At 33.1% G+C, this 23041-nt stretch overlaps 3 protein-coding genes across 7 annotated transcripts; 1 reads left to right on the top strand and 2 right to left on the bottom strand.

The window, feature by feature from the left end:
- Nucleotides 1-1271: 1271 nt before the first annotated feature.
- On the bottom strand, nucleotides 1272-5444 carry LOC146938709 (nudix hydrolase 10-like). Of its 5 annotated transcripts, none has more exons than XM_085752606.1 (10): nucleotides 5416-5444; nucleotides 4477-4580; nucleotides 4117-4319; nucleotides 3872-3937; nucleotides 3550-3687; nucleotides 3384-3461; nucleotides 3243-3293; nucleotides 3107-3141; nucleotides 2050-2158; nucleotides 1272-1602 (listed from the first exon to the last, which is right to left on the bottom strand). In XM_085752606.1, the coding sequence occupies exons 3-10, from the start codon at nucleotides 4303-4305 to the stop codon at nucleotides 1408-1410; spliced, it is 861 nt and encodes a 286-aa protein (XP_085608732.1). In that variant the 5' UTR covers nucleotides 4306-4319; nucleotides 4477-4580; nucleotides 5416-5444; the 3' UTR covers nucleotides 1272-1407. The 5 variants fall into 5 exon arrangements, with proteins under 5 accessions (XP_085608732.1, XP_085608734.1, XP_085608733.1 ...); XM_085752608.1 differs by having other exon boundaries at nucleotides 4729-5444; XM_085752607.1 differs by lacking the exon at nucleotides 5416-5444 and adding an exon at nucleotides 4671-5334.
- Nucleotides 5445-7723: 2279 nt separating this feature from the next.
- SRT1 (sirtuin 1) lies at nucleotides 7724-16525 on the bottom strand. The gene is made up of 14 exons (XM_085752605.1): nucleotides 16196-16525; nucleotides 14262-14291; nucleotides 14064-14156; nucleotides 13601-13720; nucleotides 13283-13383; nucleotides 12815-12923; nucleotides 12218-12297; nucleotides 11733-11811; nucleotides 11356-11409; nucleotides 10573-10669; nucleotides 10025-10107; nucleotides 8869-8936; nucleotides 8572-8674; nucleotides 7724-8298 (listed from the first exon to the last, which is right to left on the bottom strand). Exons 1-14 carry the CDS (start codon nucleotides 16292-16294, stop codon nucleotides 8002-8004), a joined length of 1413 nt encoding a protein of 470 aa, XP_085608731.1. The 5' UTR covers nucleotides 16295-16525; the 3' UTR covers nucleotides 7724-8001.
- Nucleotides 16526-20176: 3651 nt separating this feature from the next.
- LOC146938711 (nuclear transcription factor Y subunit B-9-like) lies at nucleotides 20177-21286 on the top strand. The gene is made up of 2 exons (XM_085757865.1): nucleotides 20177-20226; nucleotides 20491-21286. Exons 1-2 carry the CDS (start codon nucleotides 20177-20179, stop codon nucleotides 21134-21136), a joined length of 696 nt encoding a protein of 231 aa, XP_085613991.1. The 3' UTR covers nucleotides 21137-21286.
- The last annotated feature ends 1755 nt before the right edge of the window (nucleotides 21287-23041 follow it).

Raw genomic sequence — 23041 nt, forward strand, 5'->3', positions numbered from 1 at the left:
TATATTGATTAATGCTAATATTAGAATTAATGTTAAATGCTTATAATATTCTTTATAAATTTGATAGAAATAAAATAAAAAGATATACCAATGTGACAATAGTAAACACTAATAATATTCCCCTATGAGAAATTATATTTGTACAACCTTTTTTGACAACTTTTAGACAACTTTCTCTCTCATACTCACATTATATTCTTACTCTCTCTCTTCCTTTTTCCCTCTCCATTATTTTTGACCAATGAAAAGAGGGAAAAAGAAGGTAGGTTGTCATAAAGGTTGTCATAAAAGTTGTCATAAAAGAGGGAGTAGTTGTTCAAATATCATTGCTCTTCTCCCATACCCTTACACCTTGAGAGCACAATATTTTGATTGCGATCATGCTACTTTCATATCCATTAATGAACCCTTAATCCATTAATGAACGCTTAGACTTAAGATTTGGACCTAACTTATAAGAATCAAGCCAAGCAATCATAATATTGTACTCTTAAATATTCTATCAAAAAGCCATAGTTGTTTTTACAATAAAAAATACACCAATGTGACAATTGTAAACACTAGTAATATTCTCACATACCTTTACAGCAAAAAGATTGACATAAGTTAAAAACATGATAGTAATCAAGAACAGATACACTAATGAAAAAAATAGCATAAACTTTAATTGTCTTGTTTACATTCAAGCTCCTGAAAAATTCAAGCACCACGATATATTTAGAATCAAACTAAATTTACAATTGAAGTCAATTTTGCTTGATGTCCATTCATAATTCTAAATTTATATTTCAGCAATACTTGTAAACAATAAGCACTTCAAAAAACTAACAAATTTACTGTTCAATTATTTACTTCGTTTATAAAACTTTGCTCTATTTTGTTTGTTACCATAGTAAAGAGGAAAACAAAATCCTCAAAACAGTTTGATATGATTCTCAATGTAGTGCACAACAAAAGATTCGAAAACGTTAACTTATTACTATCTTGTGGAAAGAACAATACAATTTGTCAAACACAACCGATGTCATCAACCATAGGTGCAGCCCATTGGTTCACACATACACCTTTTTTTTTTTTTTTCATTAGTTTTTCTTCTTTAAATTTGTGTGGACTCAACCAAGACTATATTGTGAATCCTTGCATGTCAATTTACTCTATATTTTCCAAGAATCTTACTTACATAAAAGTTAATCATGGTGAATTTCAGTAACAAGAGTCACAATATTGGCTCAAAATCAAAATAACATACATGAATTATGATATGATGGCTCAAAATCAAAATAACATACATGAATTATGATATGAGGATGAGGATAGAAATTGACACACAACAAATCTTTTTAGAAGAAATAAAATTTCAACGAAAATAAACTATAATGGAAGACTTAAACTGGTGACTAGGGAGACTCAAGAAGACTTGTCAAGGTCTTTGCTATTCAAGTATACATAATTCAAATCCTTAGAGAAAAATGATGAGATAGGTCGTGGACAGAATCCAGTATAGGCTCTTTCCATCTTTGCTATGCATAATTCAATCATGCACTTGAAGGGCTCATGCTTCTGATTAAATGGTTGTACTGCATATTCTTCAAATGGCATCCACTTCATGAGAATAGAACAAAGCACACCAAAATAAATTATAATAATACAGACTTAGAAAATAAAACAATAGAGTCATAATGCAAAAGTTTTGGATTAAATGACAATAGTGCATGGGCCATTGTCTTTGCCATGTCGGTGAGTTAGATACGTATCGGACGCTGACACTTCTTAGACATGCCTTAAACAAGTCTAGACACACACACACCTTAACACTACCCTAGTGAAAGAATAATTATTTTTGACTCGGCACATCTATACTTTTATGATATATGTCATCTGCTCTTATATTTTACATATCATTCGTGTTATGGTGTCCGTGTCCGTGTCGTATACGCAACACATGTTGGAGTCGATGGTTCTTAGGTTAATGTTTTGGACAAAAGTGATCCTAGAGAGAGGAAGAAGAAAACAAAAAAGACATGATGTGACATTTTCAAAGGGAAGTACCTGAGCTGCTTCAATTTCCAGTTCTTGCCTTTTGATGTCAAAAGAAAGAGGGCGCAGCATGCAAAGAAAAGTTAGATCTGATTTCCCAAAGAATGAATTGTGTGCCTGACTGAAAATTAGAAACATGAAAAATGTCAGATGAAAGTTTATAAAGGGAAGAATGAAGAAAGAAACCATGTCAAACATATGCTAAATGTTAACTTTTTTTTTTGAACAAATATGCTAAATGTTAACTGATTTGGGTTGGCACCCTTGTGCTTCGGATTTTGGAGTGTGCTCATCTCAAGGTCTCAAGTCCGATTTCTTCAGTGTCAGTTTCGATGGGCTAAGTTCATATGGAGTTATGTTTTGGCTTTAAATGGGACTCCGTAAGTGGACGGTGGAATTGGTCCCCTCGAATTAGTCGGTTCTTAGGTCGGATACCGAATTTTTAAAAAATAAAATATGTGGTAAATGTTCAAGTACTCCAAAGAACTTAAGTTTATTATGATCTTAGATTTCAAACAAGTGACTTATTTTGGCAAATTTAAGTGTCTATGAATTGTTATAGCTCAGATGTGAGTTTCACGTTGTAACCTTGGGTTTAAACTTCATACGAAATTATTGTAAAATGACCATTAATATCACTTTAATTAATAATATTTTTTTAAAAAAAAAATTAGATAAAGCAAGTATAGAATTTTCAACTTGCCTTTTTTCCCCCTTAGAATAGTATGTTATTAGACCATTATATCCCTGTGGGGCCCAAGCCATCCATCAACTTATACCATAAAAAACTCAATAATTTTATCAAATTCCCATCAATATTTTAATAATAAGAAAACACATATCACTAGTATAATGCCCCAATCTGAGAGGTCCCAATCAAATGATTTCATATGTTAGGAGCTCCACCACTTCTATGGCCTTATTTTTAATTCATCTAACATATAATATAATTTTGATAAAAATGGGGAAGTAAGAGAAGAGTTGTTAATTCAGTTACCAATGTTAATCACATGAAGAAAACATGTAGGCTAAAACATTGAAAAAAGGTCTCAAATTAAAATATTCATACCTGAATCCTAGAACCTCCACAAACTCTGTATCAATCTGATTTTAAAAATACAAACCAAAATAAAAGTTATTAATTACCATCAATATAATACTAATACTTTGATTCTACATCACATGGAATGTATTAAGATACTTACTCCTGTCTCTTCTTTTACTTCTCTAATAGCTGCTTCAAAAATCTCCTCACCCTGCAGGTACAAAACCAAGTTTCTAACCAAATTGTAAATATTAACAATTTTTGAAGATGACATTTAATTTGTCTTTGAAAATGTGCATACTGCATCAACTACTCCAGTAGGTAGCTTCCAAACACCAATTCCATGAAATCTACCTCTTTTTTCTTGTACTACAAGCAACTAGAATGGCAGCATAAAACAAAGTTAATGTATGCAAAAAAAACATGTAGCTATAAGAATCACTATTGGATTGAAACTTATTTTATACCTCTTTCTTAGCATTCAAGACAATGGCGCCAATGCTTACGCGATGAGAAGCATTTGGAGGGATTGTGCAGCCTGTTTTAGGAATCCAGTAAACTAGCATTACGTAGCTTGGCTCAGCATGGTGGTAGCAGAAACCCTCCTGCCAGCAACGACTTAATTATAAGTTTATTCGATAAGTGCTTATCATACGAGAGCTTATGTATAAGTTGTTTCTATAATCAAAGAGAGAATGGATGTAAACTCTATAAATTGGAAACAAGTTGTGGAAAAAAAGAAGCAGCAGGAAACAGCTTCTGAACACTTTTACTTCTTTTATAAATTACCTTAACAGCAACTTCAACAAGATTAACAAGCTCAATCGGTAACTTGATCCAGACACCATCTTTTCCCTACAATATAAAGTTGATTTATTCAAATTATAAATCGACGGATGATGTTATGTATGCAAATTATAAATGTGTTCGAGCATAAATTATTGATTTATTCATCATTGATTGAGATTACTGACTTTTAACATCTAAACTTAATTTCTCATTTTAGAACCATATATATAGATAATAATAGCCACCTGTTTCTTCCACTGTAAAAGTGAAGATTTAAGCAAAGAAGCAAAAACTTGAGGGTCCATAGGATCCTTCAAGTCAACAATGACTCCTCCATGAGCATCATTGGTGAAAGGGAGAATTTCAACACATCCAAAACCATTTTCACATAAATGATCCCCTAAAGAGGGTGCTGGACTAGCTGCCACTGACATGGACTGAAACTGAACTGCATATTCAATCACAAAATACAAAAAATACAAAGTTAAATACAAATCAACAAATTTAAAAATCAAATGGTTAATGAGCTCTAATTTAGGACAAATTGTTTGTAAGAATCTGAATTTCAATCCTAGATAGAAAATCTATGACCAGATTTTACTTACCTCTCGACCGAACTTTGTATTATCAAGACCCGCTTCCCCTAGGACTCGGAGGGTTAAGACCGAAAAAAATAATTCTAGTTTACTATTTTGAAATTCCTCCAACACTGCATTAATCACAATTTTCATGAGTTATACGATAAGTTTAGAAAATAGAGAAAGATATAAAGGATAGTACAAGAGAAGAGAGTACAAACGAGGGATATAATGAGAAAAATAACATGATTGAGTTTAATTGAAGAAAGAGCTGCACACTTCTACAGTTCATTAAAAAGAAGGTTCTGCCACCACCATTTGAGTTGCGACATCAAGATTTTTGATGTTTCTATGACCATAATCAATGCATCAATGTCTTCTAACCGTAACTTTTTGCAATATCAATGATCGCGGTCTAGGATCAAAACCTCGCTTGCAAATTACTATTGGTTCCAAAGTTGTTAAATTGAGTCTGGTAATTCTCAAAACTAGCACAAAATTTGCATAGCAAAATACCATTTCCACAACAAATATGTATTATATATTGCAAACATAGTTCCGAGTAGGTAGCTTAGCTTGTGAGCTAAGGAACACCAAAAAAGTTCTAAGCACGAAGTACGAGGTCTAAGGTTCAATCCCTGAAACCTATGAAGCACGGATACGGACACGAACATCGGACACTACAAGGACACTGACATGCCGACACTGCTATCAGTATCGGACGCGGCACGAGTCCACATCAGGACACGCCTAATCCGAGGAGTGTCTGTGCTTCATAGATGAAAACATGTTCAAGACACCCTCTCACTGACTGAAAAACAAGATAGCTTGACTAAAGAATAAAATTACAACAAATTAAAAACAAGACAGCCTAACTGACACAAACAAGTTTCACAGTTAACAAATAACAAAGAAACAACACAACTTGTGCCACTAAGAAAAACAAAAAGCAGAGAATATTTTTACCTTAACAAACAAACTCTAAGTAAAGCAATGAAGATATATCTGGAAACACTGAGGATTTAAAGGAGTTGATAATGAACTTAGAAAGTGCACTAACAAGTGGAAGTTGAGGAGTTGATAGCAACAAGGTTGTAATTTATAACAGCTAACACTCACTTTGGTGCCATGAGTGCATGGTGACGTAGTTCCAATGCAAGTCATGCTTCACTACATAACATTATTACCCTTTCCTTCATTCCATCATTCATTAGCCGTCCACTTTTACTATACGATCACTATTTGGATTTGTATGTAAGTGCAATATCCCATTGCACTAACTTGTATTGTATTTTGTTTAGATTCATTGTACTTTATATCAACTACACCGACGAAACTTGTTTGGAGTCGCCGTGATTTTGTAAAAGCTATGCTTTGTAAGTTGTAGTTTCAACAAAATCACGGTGCCACCATGACTTTGTTCAACTCATTGTGATATCAAACATGCACTGAAGTGAGTGTGACTTACGACTATAACAATCGTGCAGCCTCTGAAGATGTCAGTGTCATATGGTTGGTTGGATGATCAAGTAATCAATAACTGATCCTTACACCAATATGAACAAGTTTACCTCTTTATGCGTATGCCTTTAAACTTGTCATCCCTTACGTACATGTTTTTCAACAAGTTAGTGCAAGAATTTCAAACTTTTTGAATATATTTGACCCTGGCCATGATGTGATTTTACTTTGTCCTGAATATAAGCTTGCTATATTTATATAAATTATGAAAATGTGAAACTCTAGATTGTTACCATGAAATTGTTAAGCCAACCTTGTCAAGAGTCAAAGTCGGTTGAATTGTAACACCACTCTTAATTAAGTCAATAAAATTATGAAAATATGAAACTCTAAATGTTAATTAGTGTTAGTAGGACCACTAGTCAATGAATTTGAATTGGCAACACACCTCCCCCACTAAGTCAAGCAATTGGGGTGACAAAACTTGCCATGTTTCAAGGCAATGACGTGTCATCGGTTGAACCAAAAAATTTATCAAAAATATCTGAGAAAATGAAAGAAATTTAGGTATCGGACAAGGTATGCTACATTAATGGAAACATCAGTGATCCTTCTTTTGTCGTTAATAAATACCTCATTTCGTCCGAAATTATAAGTTGCTTTGAAGAAAAGATTTGTCTCAAATTATAAGTCTGTTTTACAATACCAACGAAGTATTCAATACTACTTTTCCTACTATACCCTCAATCATTTATTATTATTCAACATTCTTTCAATTCTTTAGTTTATCTTTCTTATACCGTTAATGAAGGATAATTTTGTAAATTACTTACGATTTCTCTTTCCAACACAACATTAAATATATTTTTAAATTTGTGTGAAATAACCAAAAAGTGTGTAATTTAGGACGGATAGAAATAGAATAGTAAGTTATGCTAGAGCTTTTAAATAATGAAAGTAATAAATAGATCTTAAAAATTATCACTTTTGTAAAAATAAAAATAATTATCACTTTATTTATTTTTGAGGCGTCAAAACCAACAAGAACAATAAGGATGTGGAACAAATAACAACTAAACATTACAAGCAACAATAAGCAACTAAGTGTAAAAAATTAACAATCAAAACAAGAACAACAAGATAAAGAGAGTAGAGGAACAAATACATCAATATTTGGTTACATAGTTCGGCCAAAAAATAAGTTATGTCTGGGAAGAGAGCAACTCTTTGATGCACTATAAAAGAGTCTTTAACAAAAGTTAATAGAATTACAATAACTTAGCTTCAAATGTTCTTCAAGGACAAACTCTAATTCCTACCATTTTTTTTCATTCTCTTCCCTTGAACGAGAGAGTTGCAAGAGCACCGAGAAATTGTAGGCAGAGAATGTACACACGTTTTCCTGCTCATCAATTGAATGAACCCACCCTATCTCAATCTCTATCCCTATGAATTGTGTCATACATCAAAACTCTTAAATTATTTAAGATTCAAAGTATTTGAATGCTTGTGATATTCTTCAATCATTCATTCATAGAGATCAAGATTTTCTTCTAAAGTCACTTGCACTTGACATGATTGGTCAAAGAATTTTCATCTCGAGATGTTATTTTTCACGAAAACACATGTCTTTTTCATTTCTTACCTAATTACAGACCATGAATTATCCAGAACACCACAATTGTCCTAAAAATTTCCAGAACCTCCTACACATGCATCCAGTGACCAGTTCACACATAGACCCTACATACAATCTATGCAAACCATCCCTCTTCTACTAGATACAAAATTTATTGAATGGTAAACTCAATGATTGACATGTTTTGAAATGATTCAAGAAATATATTAAACTCAGTAGAATTAAAGAACATAGATACAATTTTTTACATTACAAAAGCCACACCAAGATTACACACCACATTCAGTAACTAGTGTATCAAAAAGCTTTTCAGCATCAAGAACACCATTTTAGGGAAGACTGAGTGCAACATCTAACAAAATTCACTCAGTCTCTACATTTTGTTGATCCTGTCAGTTCTAATTCTTTGTATCATACTTACAAAATCTACATCTTTCTATCTATTAATTTATCTACACCTTTGATATGGATTTACCCTTAGAAGCTTTTGAACGCTTCCTAGACGAACTTGTACCAGTCAAGCTATCTTCTCTCTTTTTATGATCACCATTGGTTAGAGAATCAGGGACTGCTTTGCTGTAATGAACAACATTGGTCACAACTGCATAGGTAGTAATCTCGCTTCTAGGTGTCAGGATGGTCCTTCTTTCGATAACAGCATTCTGGCCACATTTTGATTGAACAATTGCCTTGTCTTTCAGCTTTTGGAATATGACATCCTTGTCAAAGTTGAAGCCATCAGTTGAACTCTGTAAAAAATGTATTCATTTCTATAACATTTGGCCCTTGACAAATTTTATGAATAATGAAAAACTTTTTTTTTTCCGATCAAAGAAGAAAATAACATTAGACAAGAAGCAATGAGAATACTGATTTGACCTCGTCTCCTTATTTTCTTTTAAGATTATAGTCGTGAAAAAATGTCAGATTTTTAAATAATTATAATTTCTAAAACAAGCTTTGCCACTTGTCATCACTTATTATGTAAAGTGAGGCATTATATCAATTTATGTATGTCTCACCGTAAAATCAATTGGGACATCAACTTCAAGGGACGAGCAACCGCAGCCATCGCCAAAATTGAGGTTTAGAACCATTTCAAATGCTTTGGTATATGCTGTTCTCCTAAGACATCATTCATCAAAATAAGTATTAAAATTTAAGCACCAGAAAGAGATAAAGAACTTTCTGAATTACATATGCAGATCCTCAAAATTTTCTAGATCCAGTTTGATCTGATCTACTATGTTAGGACCAATAGATTGAGAAGCAAAAAAAACTGATTAAAGGCATAAAAACACACTGCATAAGTGTGGGACCTTTTAAGCCGAAATGGTTGCTTATCCAGAATGGCTGGTTTGAAACCTTCCTGGTCCAAGAAGGAAACCTGCAGAAAAGGACATATATGCTAGTCAATTTCTAGCCTTCCTCTATTTCTTTTTACTTTTTGTCAAGAAAAGAGATTGGTAAATGGAATAAGCGGAGATCAGGAATAAGAAAGTTATGTTCCAGTGAGGAAATTGAGAAAAAGGAAGTTCCATTCTCACTTTCCCTTAACATGAAATCAGTAGGATTTATCATCTGATTTCACTCTCACTGGAATATTTTGGTCCTATGTTGTCAATCCCAGATTGCGTAGCGAAGCGGCTGAAACAAAACTGGGATTGTGGGGTGCCTGGATGCCGTTATTTAAGTTATTTTTGGACATATTAATAGCCAACACTAGGAATTGTCATGGCTGTTAGAATGTGAAGAGGCAAGGACGCGGCGGCGGCGGCAGCTTGGACAACGGCAGCCAGTTCGCAGCAGAGAATGAAAAAGAGAACGTAGATAATGTGAAGCGGAGAGAGGGGTCTTGGGTTATTTTTTCAAGACAATCTTAACACATCTCATCACGCAATAGTCGGTTGGCCTTTGTTGGGCTTTAAGCAATGACAATAAACAAACCTATTTTCAATATGTTATTAAATTCATCTTTTATTTTTATTTATTTTTGAGAGAAAATTCATCTTTTATTTGAAAGAGTGGGGTTGACAATAATCAATCTCCGACCAAATAGAGGCCTTGATATCATGTCCAAAACCATTTTTCCAAACGCCCAAGTTGCTAGAGAAGGCACAAGAAAAGAAACATTTTATTACATCTCTGAACAACCCGAAAATAATAAATTTTCAAAACTAGAGTGAATTCTAAATATGCTATTCCATATACCAAATAATGTACATATCCATATTCTATATCTTGTTATTCTTATCACATTCGACATGAAGTTCATCATTCCACGTGCAATTCACCGCTAAGTTAAGAAATGAGCAAGAAACCCAACACCAATATTCCCAAAAGTTTACAACTAGAAAATTAAGAACGAAATTACTAGGTTCAAGGACGTAACAAAAGGTCAATCTAGCCAACAACAAATGTCGATATGAAAAAAATGATAAAACAGGCAGATAGAGATTTGATATGAGAATTCACCTCGACAGACTTGATGAAAGGCAATGCTGCTTTTTGGGCATGAGTACTTGCAACTTGGAGAGTCCAGTTCACATATTTTTCATCTGTGATGCAAATTGAATCAATTATGTGAGCGAGTCATTCACGTGTCTTAGTATTTTGGCTGTGTGATATATTGCAGTGTGACACAAATTCAATTATGTAAAAAAGAAGATTTGTTGTTACATGTTGATCATAATAAAAAAATCTTGAAACTTTCTTATTGAAGCTAAAAAATCCATAGCAACTCGTATATTTCCTCTTCCCGGTCATAACATTAAAAAAATTTAAACTTTTCGATTTCAATAATTAGGTGGTGTGTATACTAATACAACTCACAATTTATGCAGCTTACTAGAAGAATGGGGAATTAAAGAATCAGACAATGTGTTCCATTTTGTTAACTTGTGTGTGTAGCGTGAGATTGTGAGTGTGGGTGAGTTCGTGTGTTCACATCAAGAAGTTATATCCATCAAAACTCAAGTACATCCTAAGGTATAGCTTAAAATTTACAGTTGAAAGTTGATTACCATTGCTCAGAGCATGCACTACAATAATCTGGAAAAGGTCAATCCTGATGAAAGGAGGAATCTGCATGTTAAGGTGCTCCATGACACCTGAAATTACCTGTTAAAATTTAAAAGAATGCACATTAAAAGGCATCAAGGAAACTCCGTATTTATTTCTCATTACAGCCGGAAAAAAACAGCGAACACTTGTCTAATTCAAACTAAAAATCTTAGTATATAAAACATAAGAAATTCGTTAAAGAAAGAAAATGGATGATAAGGATTGACAATTTGATATGTCATGTACTTCAAGAAATCAGACGACAAGGGAATTCGGCAAGGTGTTGAAAGAGCTGGATGACCTTCTAATAAACTATATAAATAACATGTATAGATGTCATTCTCTCAGGTTGGTAGTAACGTGCACACCTATGTCAATTTACTTGGCAAGGTTGACAATAATCATACCAGAAAATAAATTTTGTATTATCATATTTAAAGGTTACAAATTACATGAATAGAGTTCTATGAATGCAAGTGAAATACGTAAGATCTTGAATCAATAACAGATTTATCATAGACTGATATATCTCAATATTTGGACTTATGACCTAGCTCAATCCAACAAAACCGACTTTTGATGTGAGGACTATTCAAGTATTCTAAGAACTATCTAGCCCATATTTGTAGTCACTGTGTGACATTGAACATGGGGTGAAATGATAGGGATCTCAACGCAAATAATCAAATAAATAACTATGGAAAAGTAAACACCTTTTATAACCAAGGATTCAGATCAAATACCTTATCGGAAAACCCATGTATCACTAAAGATGCATTTTTGTCCTTTGGGGTTTTCTGAAGAGTTCAAAACATATAAAGTTATGTTAACCACGATAAAAACAAACATAAAAGTATAATAATTAGAAGAAATTTGATAGTATAATAGTTTTAGCAAGCATAAATATTGTACAGTTTTGACATATTCTATTTGTAAATGCAGCAAATGTAGGCCAGTGGCCACAGTTGATCAAAGTGATACACGGGACAATCATACGGATCACATTTGAAATAAAATGAAATATGTTATCTTGATATTATTGAATGCATGGTGAGATAGATGGTGTCAACCACCTCATTAAAATGTAGAAGGTGGCTAGGGACAAAAAGGGGAGACAAACCTGGAGATTTACAATGACAACTTGACCTCCACCGCGAAGTGCTTTAAGAGGCAAGTTGCATGCTGGAGTTATTTGCAGACTGCATCGAGAGATTTCAGCCATGCTATGTCAAAAAAAAGTATAGCAAAGCAAAACATTTTGGAAAAGAGATGGCATGTTGTTCATTTATGTATGGCGTATATATTCCATTCAATGACAAGAAATATGTTTGAAAATTCATTTTTAAAGTTGGTCAGACTTATGTCTAGCATAATAAGACCACTCATCAACAAACCACAAAAACATCTGATATACATTTTCTTAATGTCATAACAATACCCCTATAGTATAACCAGTTATTAATAAACAATTAAACTCGTACACGTGAAGACAGGTAGAGGGTGCAAAAGACACATAACAGTAGCGAAGTACTGGGGAAAAAAGGAAAGAGAAAAAAGAAAAAGAAAATTGTTGCAGTGATAAGAAACAAATCATGTTGTTATTACCTTGTCCCCAAGCATAACACTATATCGGCCTGTTTGCAGTGCTTCTCAGCAGGATTCATCTCCTTTGGAGGCAGTGCATCCTGTACATACAACGGTATACAGAGAGACTCAGGCAAACACAAATTTGCAGACACATATACACACAAATGTTTTTCATGTCCTTAATCATATCGCAAGGCACACAGTTTTCACAAACATTAACTATAGAAATCAACAAATAGGCATTGTCAATTAATGGTCAGCTTGGTCAAGGACAATAGGGCTCAATATTTAACTAAACTAGCTACCCAAATAAAATCTTTCAATTTCTATTTTTCAGGAATGCAGTGAAATGTGTACTTCTATCATATTACTAAATTATTATTAGGGCTGGGCATCGTTTCGGGCCCAATATACCCACCCAAACCAACCCACCTAATCCGTCCAAACCCTACTCGTGACCCGTTAACCCGAACTAACCCAACCAATTGCACACGGGTTGACCAGTTCGGTCGGTTTCAAACGGGTGGCTTCGAAAATGCCCACCCTGAATTATTATTTTTATCACTACTGCTATTATACTGTATAATTGGGATCTAATGGTGGACAGTGTTGTACCTCCCAGTCAAGGACTGTATCCTTAAGTCTTGTTCCACATTTTGTATCTGAACAGCGCCTTGATGTCTCCTTTAAACCAATAGTTTCTACCTCAAAATCACGAAAGTACCTTAAGAGGTTCAAATAAAAAAAATTAGACTACAGTTCTTTTAAGATGTAAAATTTTGAAAAACACGAACATGACAGGAATGAGCCAAAAAGTCTACACATAGACTTAATGCAAGAAGTAAACAAATCAGGCTAAGTCTACAGAGGATTTATGAAGAAAATATTAGAAACTGTAAATGATAAAAAAAATCTATGAAATAGAACTTTTATTGATGAGAGAACTGTAGTTATCCCTGTTATCTGTACTGTAAATATTCATAACTAAATGGAAAATATATGTTGAATAAGCTTGATTAGTTAACTCCTATAAAAAAATAAAGCTCGGGCAAGATTAGCATGGAAAGAGCAATAAGATCGTACTCAGTTCCACAAGAAGGGCAAGTTTCCATGAAAGAATTCCCATGCAGTTCAGAAAGTTTCTCCCTTGGTATTCCAGATCGAAGATGGAGACCATCAACATTCTATCACGAGAAAATAAAAGGTCATCAGAAATGGGGAAGAAATTTAAATACTGAATTCGGCTCCAAAGAATGGCCATTTCGATTGAAATTTGATGAAATTACTGTTGAAGTTTGATTTCGATTTGCAAGATAACATGTGAAAAGATAGCTAAAACTAAAGTTTTCATATATCTAAATGAAAGAAGTATTACATAAAATAAAAACGCAGTGATTCTACCTGGCTGATAACAAACTTCAAAATACCAGCCTTTTCTAATTCAACCAGAGCCATGTGAGTCAAGCTTGGCACCGCACGGTGAAATGGTAATGATGCTTCAGGCAAGGCTTTACCTTCACGCTGTAATAATAATACAGAACAGGAAATAAGATGAAAAGAGCCGCATAAACCATACAAGAAAGGAAAAAGACTACACACAAATGAGTACTGACAAACTATAATGGCATCTGACTAATACAGTTAATTTTTCTTATATGTTTACTTACTTCAAACTAGTTAAGTTAAAGAATTTTTTATAGCAAATGTGTTGTAAATCTAAGCAACTAATAACACTTTCAAGTTAGCTTTGCACTCCAAACGTGAGAGAAACAGATGAGAGTGTCAAGCATACATTCACAACTGTGTGAACATCCAAAAAATGTTTAATTGTAGTACAAGCATTCACAAACTTCAAAATCATCACCTGAAGCGTCCAAATCCCCTTGGGACCTCGAAAATCAGGTATACCACAAGAAGTTGATATTCCTGCACCCGTAAACACTACTAGATGCTTACTCTGCAAGTAGAAAAAGAGATAAATTAAAGAAGCTGATTACATAAAAAAAAAAAAAACAGAGAAAGGTTCCCAATATAAACATCAATAAGTAGTCTCAGTCCATACCTTTTTAATCATGATAGCTAGTTGCTCTATCTGCCAAGAAAAAAATATATATCTTAGCATATAAATTATTCATTTCAGTCAAGGTAATGATTCCCCTTTATAATTCATACATATCATTGATTAGAATGTAATGAAGGAAACTTCTCATTAGGTGATAAATTGGTACATTGCATTCCAATACAAAAGAAGAGAAACAATTGAAAGTGAACATAAACAAGTGCAAATGTAGAATGATTAAAAAATCATCACAACAGGGTCCTTGATATTCAATATAGCAACCATCCACCACAAGAAAAGCAAATCATATGGAGTTAATGAAAGTGATAACTTTCATGAATTAAAAAATTCAAGCATATCTGCATAAACAGTGTTATCAATGGCGGATATGACAGATGGCGGATTACATCAATCATCTTAAACTCCGCCAATAAACATGGTATTGCAGTCTATGGAGGATATGATAGGTTTTGCAGCCTATGGCGAATGATATAAAACCCGCCATGCTGTAGTACCACGGCGGAAACATATGGACAAACTTTGACAAATACCATAGAAAATTAGAAACCCCAAATAAAACGGGGAAATTAACCGTCAAAACAATACTAGCCACAATACATGTAAATTGAAAATTGGCAGCCTACTTTAAACAAATATACATGTTAACAATTGCTTATGGTACTAGTTGAGAGCTCAAATACTGAATAGTGTTATGATCTGAGTAGTAGCTATAAGTGTTGGACATATCTCCCTTACAACCCGGTTTTGTGGGGTTGAGTTAGACCTCTCAAATTTTAAGATGGTAACAGAGTCTATCCTAGATCTGTTGGGGCACCTGTTATTGGGACACCTGAGTCACCCTTCAAATGTTCAGCCCTGGGTGTGAGGGATTTGTGTTGAGAGTCCCACGTTGGTAGGACAGTTATTTGGATTGAATAATAGTTATAAGTACTGGCTAAGGTTTGGTTGAGCTTAACCGAAAACCGAAATTATAATTTTTGATAGACTATTTAACGATTCTATCATGTTATTCATACGGATAATGGATCTTCTTGACTCAATAAGAAATCAATAAAAATGTAAAGCTTGATCCAAACGTTATAAAAGTACAACTGAGCTTATCAAATAAGAAGCTAATTAAAAACCAATAGATGTTACACTTGAGGTGCTAGCTAAGTGGTAAGAACTTAGTCGTGTAACCTCAAGGTACAGAATTCAAATTCCCTCGGGAACGGTTGTAAAATGGCCATTAGTGCCACTTTAATAAAATTTCCCCCTTCCCCAATAAAAAACACAATAGAGGTTGACATCAAAGACATTTTCAAAAGAAATTGAAGCCTAGCAGATTTCCACATTGTACCAAAATCTCACATAGGTAGCAATATATGTATATTCATCGGTGTCAGAATATAATCTACCTTCATGGTACAAAAAACCCATTCAACACCCTAACATTGATTACTTATCTAGGTTTTGATCAACCAGTAAAATCAATTTCACGAATTAACCAATATCTATCAAAACATTAGCAATGTTGAGGTGAAACACAATCCCAAAAATATCTAAGCACATACCTGGTCAACATTTCAATGTCTCAAAAAAACATTATTCAATAAATCAAAACCCTTGTACAACAAAAACATAATCATCTAACTCAAGTATTTATCATCATCATCACAATTGAGTATCACATATCAACAATCATACATGCTAATCATCAAAACAAAAACTAAATTCCACCCAAATTTCAGCTCAAGAACCAGAAGATCACTACATTAACCAATCAATCATGCAAACATAACAACAAATGATCACAATTGAACTCCATAAGCATAAAAATTTGAACTTGAAATGAAAGATCATGACAAAAAGGGCACAAAGGTTAAGCAACAGTATAAACAAGAACAGAACAAAGAAACATCAAGAAAAGGACCCACTTTTTCAAGCAAAACGTGAGATGGGTCGAAATGTTCTGTCATTCCAACGTTGCCAACATCTTCTATGTAGGAAAGTTTCTCAGCATACCCAAGAGACATGGTTGGTTGGTGAATGAGTTTGGTGCCAGAATAGCTTACAAAGTTAATCACTTTTTTTTTTCTTCTTTCTCAAAGGAAATGAGAGAAGAAGGTTTTTGTAATTCAGCAAAGAGAATGAGAGAAATGTGAAGGTTTTGTTCCTTTTAAGGAGACCCCAAAAGGCAAATATATAGACTCGCAAACACAAGAACACTTCCACCCCAAACCAATTGCAACTTTTTTTTTTCTTTCAATTTTTTTTTATCAAATTTATTGTTTTTATTTTCTTTTACTTAATTTAATCCAAGAAATTGTAGGATTGGATCAACATGGTTAGGAATACGAACAAGTGTGACACAAGTGATATATACTTGAGTTTTTTAACCATTTGATACGGAGTTCGATATTAGTCAATGCATATGAAAGACATTTGTTATGAGAGATCAACATGATCTAAGTTACCTCAAACGGATTGATATATGCAATTGCGTGTGGATTATACGTTTGGTTTACCAAAATAAAAAACTTAGTTACAATGTTAACAATATTTAAAAATGATTTGATAAAAAATTGGGTGAAAAAAAATGATTTGATAATTGGGGACTATAACGTCATTAACTTGGTATAATTGGGGATATATTTGGTATTAAGTGAATAATGTAGTGGATGGATTTGATAATCAACCCAAATAGAGGAGAAACTGATATTTGTTGTTGAGTTTGAAAGCCATCCAATTGCTTTCAATGATGACTTCCTTTTCTTCAAAGACTTGCGATAAGAAATGAGATTTATTCGTTAAGTGTTGGTTCCTTAATTAGCCCAACGAACGATTGTTGTTGAGAATGACTAACTACGAAAAGAAACATAAGTAAAATGTTATAGTAGATAAATTAGAGTAAGATGTGAGTAAATAAGTTTTGTATCGATTGATGTGTCTAATATGATATGTGCAATTGATATTTATAGACAAAAGCTAAATCTTGACTCCTATCAACCATTACATTTTGGCCTACTTAGAATTAGGTTTATGTGTAGTATTTCACAACTTTAGGTTATTTAAATCCCGTAGATTTTTTCCTCTAAAAAAAACCCTTAGGATTTTGTGTCACAATTAAAGGTTTGTGACCTCACTTGTAAAATTTATTATGCACAAATCAAACACATGTTTGTCTCTTCACTCGCTCTAAATATTATCATACGAGATTGTGTCATTTAAACATGTTAGGACGTTGAGTCACGCTTAAAGTTCTTTGTCTCTCTCTAGATTGAAATCTAACTCTTTAGAGAGTATATGCATTTTAGAGAGTTAATTATTAGTTTATGACCTGCCTTGATTCAAGAGAGTAGGACATGGCCCTATGATGTAACAGTGGAAAGTTCGAGTATTTGTGTCGCAACAAAGGCTATACTTGTGATGTTCCCCTAAATATGAACCATAGCCTTAATTTCTTCACCAAAAAAATGAATCATAGCCTTAACAATTATACTTATATTTAATTTAGAAGAGATTAATTTAAAATAAGAAATTTATTATTGTTTTTGTTCAGACACCGAAATGATAGTCAGACATAAACCTTAGCTTATAGATCACGTCAACTGTTAGTTGAAAAGCATTAAGAATGGAACTTATACAAATTAAACCAGACACTTGAATCATAAATTGAATAAAAGCTTTATTAATTAAATCCAATAAATAAGTAGAGGTTCATCATGGAACCCTAATCAAGAGAGGTTTAGTTACACATGGTAATCTACATCATTACAAAACAATAGAAACACATGCCATAGAGAGAATAAAAGGATGAGAAAACCTTCTGCCTTGAAGCACTGATGTTTGACCCTTGCCTTGTACTGTTAGCTTTTTGAATGAATAAAAGTGTGTGCAAGAGTCTCTATTTATAGTGCATCATTGCTTATAGGTTAAGATATAAGAACTATACTTTTTTCCTTCCATCCATCTTAGAAAACAAGCAAAATCAACATTTTACCCACACAAAAGCGTCTGGGAGCATACTCTGGGGCACATGGCTCATGCGCACGGGGAAGTAGCCTAAGTGCGAATTTTACAGTTTTTTCGTCTTTTTTTTTTTTTTGCGTTCTTCCGTCTTGAAATGCCTTGGAATTTGGGATGAATTTTCCCCAACTTGTATTGTCTTAAAAAAAACTTACTAAAAATCATTGATCTTAAACCTTCATATCCTTGATCCTTCATGAGATGTCTTGGTTTGCCTATTTACATGATTTCTCACTAAAAAGACTCAAAACACCAATGAAATTGCATGATTTACGATAAAGTGAATTACAACGACTCGAATGAAAACAATACAAAATGTTCCTCAACCCAAGGACAACTTCTCTAAATGACCTCTGATTTGTCTGCAAATGCAAAGAAAATAACTGAAAACATAGTCTAAAATTTCATATGATGCTTCGTCATCACACTTTAAACATTATATTTAATAGTAATTGTTGATAGATATTCCTCTTCCGGACTGGCCTAAAGCCTAATTCGACGCCGCTCGGGTTCGATCTGAGTCCACTAAGCAGGTGACACCTTACGATTGACACACCCTAAAACTCACCAAATCATAGTACGAACTGAGAGTGGCTCACGAGGTTCGGGAGTTACCAACGCCCACGCAGGCCGTCGATAACTCACCCCAGGCGTAGAGTTGCCCAGGTCCGTACCTGAATGTAATATTGTCAGGATAAGGTTTTTCAGCCAAGCCCTACCTAACCACTATTTATTACACTTTTTACCCTAAATTGTGACTGCACCTCTTGAGTTATCCTCGACGGGGGCTGGGGAGCAACCACTGTGAAGTCATCACTTCACCTCAACGGACGACTTAGCAGAATCAGTCAGACGGAGGATAGATCGGTGGCTTAGCCCCAACAAATGGCAGATCTAAGCAGCTTAACCATTCCTTTTGGTCCAACCGGATCAATTCTTATTTAAGTAATTAAAATTTTCAACATTAACATAAATACCTTTATCGAAAGTAATACGGTTTCATCCTTAAATTTAGAAATGCATGCACATTGAAATTTATGAATTAATATATCATTAAATATACAACTATTTAATACAAAGATATTTAATTATTTTAATGTAAATAAAAATATTTAGACCTTAATTAGTCTTTATGCGCGTGCCAATAAAATCATTTATTGAATACTTTAGAAATACTCCCCCCGGTCATGTTTATAAGAGACAATTGGGTCAACACAAGTTGATTGCTCTAACTCAATTTTTTAACCAAATACATTAACTTTTGTTGACCCAAATTTCTCTTATACATAGAACTGGAGAGAGTATTAAAAAATGGTGGTAATGGCTCCAACCACATTGAACCCTGATCAGAGTAGGTACCTCTGATTCAAGTAGAGAACCTTCATCTTGGGATTTGGGATGGTTCACCCTTTAGGACAGGTTTGGTGCGTTCTTTTAATTGTTGTTTTTGTTTATTCGTCAAATATGGTGTAAAAGGCACTTATGTCGCATTGTTCTGTATATTACAAATTTGAAGAAGCAATTCCATCTCTAAATTACCAGTGTCATGTTTTCCTAAAAAAATATAAAGTTGAGATTTTAATATATTTGAGTAGAAATAATATTTAATGATATGAAAAAAATTATGTTCACATTCAAAGGACGAAAATGCATTTTCTTTATATAATGTGGTGTTTGTTTGTTTTCTGATAAATTCGTATTATTTGACTTATGAAAATAAATACTATAATGGTAAAGTTAAAGTATTGAATAATTAATATTATATTAATAAAGATTGGTCTCTACAATTAAGCATAGATATAGTGTAAAAAAATACCCAAGCATCTTCAACTACTATAAATTCAGTAGTTGGATTTGGAATTATATCCATCGAAGTGTTAGAATCAAGCATGGAGAATAAATATTCTCTCGTTAACAATGGTCAAAATCCAACTCAAGCTCTGGTAAAACACAAAATCAGAATAACTTACACACGTATATGAATTTTATTTAATAAAATTGTCTCTAGATTTCAATACTAGGTTGATAGATGAGTTGGTTTTGAGTCATTTCAAACCATAGATCAAATTGTTATTTTATTTTTAACTATTTGATTCATTTTGCTTTCTATCAGTGTTTTGCATACAATGTGTTATTTTTAAATGTTAAAATAATGAAAGTATTTATTAGGATGTGCAGGTTCATCTATGTTGCATCAAATTGGTGCCTCTGCAGATACAAGAGCTCCAACAAGTATAATGAATCCAAGAAATGATGCCCTTGTACCCCAACTAGCAATTCGAGACAAAAATACCTTGCCAATAAAAAATGTGGCTACAATCATGAGAAAAGTTCTTCCACCAAACACAAAAATCTCTCGTGGAGCAAAGGAGATGGTTGAACAAATCACCTCAAAGTTTATAAGATATGTAACCAAAAAAGCCATTGAACGTTGTCACAGGGAATGCAGGAAAATTTTGGGTGCAGATGACCTATTAAGGGTCATGGAGTCTATAGGTTATAATAACTATTATGAGTATCTCAATTTTTATCTCAAATGCTTTCGTTATAGTAATGAAATTGGATATTTGAAACTTGTTGGTGAGATTCCTAAGCCCACCTTACCAGCTTTTCAGATTGCTTCTCCCACCTTACCACCACCGCCACCCATTGCAATTGGGCCAGGCTTATCTTTGAACTCAAACTCATTTATTGATTTGGATGAAGCAATGGGCATGAATGAGGTTTGGAATGAATTAGATAATTTGGGTGCTGGTTCTCTAGAGACTGCTTTAACAAACTTTGATCATTCAATTCAATTCAACTTTGATGATATCTTTCAAGAGATGGATGATAAAATGAATGATTAAGGTGGTGTTAAAACAACAATAAGAAAAAATTAGTAATATGTTATGCTTATCTTTAAACTTTTTTATTTGTGATTTTTCAATTTTGTTCTAAGGGTGGAGCATGTCCTAAACACCTAGTTTATGCTTTAAAGTTCAATAAAATATAAATGAAATTTATGGGCTGTTATCTCCATACTCTCTTTTTTGAATAATTTAAATGTTATGTATTTCTCGAGAATAAAATGTATATGATTGCTCACATCAAACTAAGAAATATTGTATCATTTTCTATTAAATTTATTAAAGAAGAATGGTAAGAAAAGTCATCATATGTTACATTTTATGTTTTTCAGAAGTCCGAAGAGGGGTTGAATAGAGTTTCAAGCTTATTGTGGTAAAGTGTGGTTTTCATAAATATTTTGATGAAAATTAAGCAAATGGATTAATCTATATGGAAGTTACTAAGATCGATTGCAAAACATATGAATTTAGATAAAATGCTAAACAAATAATGATTCTTTATTTGAAACTAATGAACTAAATTAAAGCTTAAATAGGCTTGTTGCAGATTCAATATAACTAATTTTAAATACAATTTAGATAATACTATTTCTATCAATTTTTAGACATTAAAACTAATAAGGAACTAATCCATACTATGCGACATCAACTTGCTGCAATAGATTTTTGATAGCTCTGAAGTTTGTAATTTCTGCTTTTAACTCTTGTTGACTTAGAGTTTGTATGCTATTTTCCTTATTTTTTGTAATATAGACCTGAAAGTACCATTTTCTTATTCTTCTTGGTGTTTTATTTAAGCTCATCATATGATAAACACTTTTTTGGTTGGAAATGAAATTATGTTTTAAGTTTATATCTTGGTTCTTTGTTATGTGATTGTGAGAATAAATTTAACTCAAGTCATTTTACTGTTATCTTAAATATATGATCATATCAATAGTTTATGTTTTGCTCATTTTAGTGATATTCAAAGAGTCACTAAATGAACCTACTCTAGTTATATGAATGAGGTTGATTAATATACATATTAATCAATGTTAAGTGTTTATACATAAACAGTTGGGTTCATAGAGTCCATAAACTTATTTTAGTGAGACATGATTGTAATTAACGGGAACCTAGAATTAGTATCACTTTAATAAAAACCATGGTGATAATGTTTAAACTTTGTGACAAATGCGATGACTCCTCGTCATAAACATGTATTTTAGTGTTTTATTGAGTCTTTTTATCATTTTATTTTAATTTTTTTAGAGGATATTAGGTAGTTACTAATAGTTTGAGAATTACTAATAGTTTGAGAAATAGTGTAATATTTTGCTTAAGGTCATGTGATTCGTTGTATTTCCCTAACTAGACAAATTTATAGGGTGTCATAGTATTTTTGATATATTCTAGGGAAGTTATATTCCCTAACTTGCATGGAGGTTGTGCGTGATGGAAACGTCATAAGTTAGGCCAAGGTAAAAATTTTATGTTGCACGTGTGGCATGCATTAGGGTGTGTGTGGCACATGCATTGTGCAATCATCAGGTGCAACGTGAATTAAAAGGAAGCCACGTTAAAATTATGTGTTTATAAGCAAAAGTTTATCAAAAAGCGAGAGTTTGGAACTTTGATGACTTAAATGACTAGAGGCACGATCTCAGCAATATGAGCGGCGATTTTCACCCCTTGGAATCAAGATTGAAGATCATCGTCACTCTATCTTGCAAGAAAGAATAAAGCACATATGAAGTCATATTCTGTTGCAAAAAGATTGATTGAGATAAAAGAAGTCAAGTTCATCATTGTTACCATTCTTAAAGAAAACTTGATTAACATCTCTACAAGAAAGGATATGAAAGTCAAAGAAATGAATATTATTTTTCAAAATGGGAGAACAACACGAAAATATTTTAGGGG

The sequence above is a fragment of the Medicago sativa genome, chromosome 3 (assembly GCF_051527215.1).
Source record: "Medicago sativa cultivar Bolivia chromosome 3, Bolivia_mono, whole genome shotgun sequence".
Lineage (NCBI taxonomy): Eukaryota > Viridiplantae > Streptophyta > Magnoliopsida > Fabales > Fabaceae > Medicago > Medicago sativa.